This window comes from Takifugu rubripes, chromosome 1, assembly GCF_901000725.2.
Source record: "Takifugu rubripes chromosome 1, fTakRub1.2, whole genome shotgun sequence".
Classification (NCBI taxonomy): domain Eukaryota; kingdom Metazoa; phylum Chordata; class Actinopteri; order Tetraodontiformes; family Tetraodontidae; genus Takifugu; species Takifugu rubripes.
In genome coordinates, this window is record NC_042285.1 from 6963908 (window position 1) to 6967898 (window position 3991).

At 39.2% G+C, this 3991-nt stretch overlaps 1 protein-coding gene across 2 annotated transcripts; it reads left to right on the forward strand.

Annotated features, from left to right (window-relative positions):
• The first annotated feature begins 726 nt into the window (after window positions 1-726).
• cyp26a1 (cytochrome P450, family 26, subfamily A, polypeptide 1) lies at window positions 727-3325 on the forward strand. 2 transcript variants are annotated; one of them, XM_003977972.3, is made up of 7 exons: window positions 727-1026; window positions 1291-1515; window positions 1750-2031; window positions 2195-2344; window positions 2431-2565; window positions 2638-2784; window positions 2879-3325. In XM_003977972.3, the coding sequence occupies exons 1-7, from the start codon at window positions 838-840 to the stop codon at window positions 3215-3217; spliced, it is 1467 nt and encodes a 488-aa protein (XP_003978021.1). In that variant the 5' UTR covers window positions 727-837; the 3' UTR covers window positions 3218-3325. The 2 variants fall into 2 exon arrangements, with proteins under 2 accessions (XP_003978021.1, XP_029694698.1); XM_029838838.1 differs by lacking the exon at window positions 2638-2784.
• The last annotated feature ends 666 nt before the right edge of the window (window positions 3326-3991 follow it).

The following is a 3991-nucleotide window of genomic DNA, read 5'->3' on the forward strand; positions in this document are numbered from 1 at the left end:
AGAATGTCTCAACCTTTACATAAATATCCATGTATTTATTTATTTTTAAAAAAGTTTATTTTGTAAAAAGTAAGAAAATCAGCAGCAACAGCAAACACAAGCGTGCTTGCGCTCAGAGAGAAAGGCAGCAGGGTAAAGGAATGCTTTACATTAGGTTTAGTGTTTCGATATGGTACAACGCAGTGGTTGAGTTATCGTCGTCGTTTTATCATCTTTTTGTTGGTATATTGTTTAAAATTTGAAGAAGGTTCACCCTATCAAATTTACTGAATCCCAAACAATTAGAGGTACCGAACCCTACAGAGCTGCGGCTTTAGCGTGAACTGTGATTGACAACAATGAGAGCTACAGGGAGACGGATTAAGACATTCTTTTCCATTTTGTGAAGAGGTTGAAAATGAGCTGTTTAGAAGCTTTTACTCTTGAATGCAGGCCGCCCTGCAGGCACAATTGCTGATCCTGCGAATAAGCGAATAATGAGTGTGTAAACTCGATGCTCTATTGCCAACAAAAGTGTCTTGGGACGTTCTTCCATTGTTTCAGTCAAACGTCACCTTATTCTCAGTGAAATCCCCTTTGGATTGTATAACTGCAACAGTAGGTAGGGATTAAAGATGCAGCTCCTAAAACAAATGGTTAGACTCGATGGGCTCGGGGCCGGGGGCGGGGTCGTGCGACACCCACAATTAAAGATGAACTTTGAATGAACTAATTTTATCTAAGGGGGGAGATGTTAACAGGCGGACCGCAGCCCCAGACGCCTATAAAAGCCCCCGACGGGCAGTTTTTTAGCCCAAGTTGATTCTCTGAAACCTTCACCCACACAGACTTCGCAGTATGGCTGTGAGCGCGCTGCTGGCTACTTTCCTGTGCACCATTGTGTTACCACTCTTGCTTTTTCTGGTGACTGTTAAACTGTGGGAGGTTTACGTGATCCGAGAAAGAGACTCTGCTTGTCCCAGTCCGCTGCCCCCTGGAACCATGGGCTTGCCTTTTATTGGGGAAACGCTGCAGCTCATCCTGCAGGTAAAATACTCTAATATACGAAATACTGCCCTGTATGATGCTTTTGTGGTCTTATTTGTTGTCTGCTGTTTAACTTGTTTATGTTTTTTCTCTTGTGTTGTGCGCTCTTGTTTTAAATTTTCAATTGGTAAAATAAATCTACCGATAATTGTGTATACTGACTTTTAGTCAACTTTGAATTGTAGCTTACTAAAATATAACCCTTTAGTGTTTGACATGAAAAATGTGTCCCATTGTTTACTTTAATTTTCGTATTTTTACCAGAGAAGGAAGTTTTTGCGAATGAAGCGCCAGAAATATGGCTACATCTACCGCACGCACCTCTTTGGAAACCCCACGGTCCGCGTTACCGGAGCCAATAATGTCAGACACATTCTGCTCGGCGAGCATCGGCTCGTAGCAGTACAGTGGCCCGCCTCTGTGCGCACGATACTGGGCTCTGATACGCTGTCCAACGTTCATGGAGCCCAACACAAAACGAAAAAAAAGGTGGGTTAAAACACAGTTTATTCCATATATGATATGGGATTTTGAAGTCATAATAATACTTTCCATAGTATTCCAGATTTACAGATGTGATAAAAGCATTGAGCAGCATTGAGGGCCATTCAACTGGGCTTTTATTTGTGCAGAATTACAGAAGAAATAATGCACAGATCTGATTAATATTGCATGAAATTTGAGGTTTGTCTACTTGTAACTATATCCACCATTTTTGTCCAGGCCATCATGCAGGCTTTCTCCAGAGAGGCTCTGGAATTCTACATACCTGCTATGCAGCATGAGGTGCAGGCAGCAGTCCAGGAATGGCTTGCCAAGGACTCCTGTGTGCTGGTCTATCCGGAGATGAAGCGGCTGATGTTCCGCATTGCAATGCAGATCCTTCTGGGTTTTCAGCTGGAGCAAATCAAGACTGATGAGCAGAAGCTTGTTGAAGCTTTTGAGGAGATGATAAAAAACTTATTCTCTCTTCCCATTGACATGCCTTTCAGCGGATTGTACAGGGTAAGAAAGTGACTCAATGGGATATGCTGAGACATCTTAAAATGCATTAGTAGGGTTGCTGCGTATAATTCATACAGCTGCTTGAATGGAAAAGGAGAGCTACTTTGTTGACATGAAATCAGCAGTAGAGAAAACTATTGATACTACGATTCATATCCTACAGGGTCTGAAGGCAAGGAACTTCATCCATGCTAAGATAGAAGAAAACATCAAGAGGAAATTACGAGAATCAAACAGTGACTCCAAATGTAGAGATGCTCTGCAGCAGCTCATTGACAGCAGTAAAAAAAGTGGACAGGTGTTGAGCATGCAGGTAAAAATATCTAATCATTGAAATATAACATAATCTGTACCACTTATAAGAGCCTCAAGAAACCCTGTCTGGATTTTTGTGTCCAGGTCCTTAAAGAGTCTGCTACAGAGCTACTGTTTGGTGGCCATGAAACCACAGCCAGCACAGCAACATCTCTGATCATGTTTTTGGGCCTTAACCCCGAGGTGTTGGACAAACTGAGACATGAACTGAGTGACAAGGTAATGCATAAAGGTTTCTGTGAAGTCTTTATGCATGTCATTCTAATGCAATGCTTTCATTATGTCCACCAGGAAAGACAGGGAGTGGACCTCCGTAGTTTGAATCTTGAGACTTTAGAGCAGCTAAAATATACCAGCTGTGTCATTAAAGAGACTCTAAGGATGAATCCTCCTGTTCCGGGAGGCTTTAGAGTAGCCCTGAAGACATTTGAACTTGGGGTGTGTGAACAAACGTCTCTTGAAACAAAATTATCAAACTTCAAGATAAAAACTTGTATCAGCCTACTAAATCCTTTCACCATCCCCATTTTAGGGTTATCAAATTCCCAAAGGCTGGAATGTCATCTACAGTATCTGTGACACCCATGACGTGGCAGAGATCTTCCCCAACAAGGAAGACTTCCAACCAGAGCGTTTCATGATGAAAAACTGTGGAGACTCGTCCAGGTTTCAGTATATTCCATTTGGAGGGGGCTCCAGGATGTGTGTTGGGAAGGAGTTTGCCAAAGTTCTTCTGAAGATCTTTCTGGTAGAAGTGGTTACAAAGTGCCACTGGAGTCTTTTGAATGGACCACCCACAATGAAAACAGGACCTACAGTTTATCCTGTGGACAATCTACCAACCAAATTTAACACCTATGTGCAAAATTAACTTGTGATAACAGTATGAACAGAGTGAAACATGGTATAAAATAGACACCACATGTTAAAATGTTCATTTACCCTTAATATGTAGTATTCTACTTATCTGTTTTGTTCTGGACTGTCAGTACATAAAATGTAGATATTGTAGACGGCTTCCAAATATTTTAAACATTTTACGATTTATGTTTCAGATCAATTAGATTATTTTATATTGTGGTGTTTACTCCTTTGTGCATACATACATACATACATACATACATACATACATACATACATACATACATACATACATACATACATACATACATACGGTATATCTAAAAACATTAACAAAAAGAGGCACTACACCAACATGGCACACTTTGATAAACATGTTAACATGTTCTGTACATATATAGTCTGTTTATATAACTTTGTACTTCACATCAATTCAATTTATTTTGTGGTGTCCTGTGTATGTGTGTATGTGTTTTAATGTAATAAATGATTATAATGATATTGATATGAAAGCACTTCTGTCATAAAATCTTTCAGAGATTCTTTTAGAAAAAACAAAGTTAAAATACCAAATGAAAAGATCCATCTCAAAACATTATAGAATGGAATAGAGTGTCTTTTATTTAAAATTATGGTATAACCACAACAAAGAATCAATGTCAGTTAAAACATTTAAAAACTCCTTAAATCAAATGCAGTAAATACTTATACAATTTTAAATCAAGGTCAAAAAAGGCTATAAAGATTAGAAAATTATGGCATATTTGTTTAAATTGAGATTCTA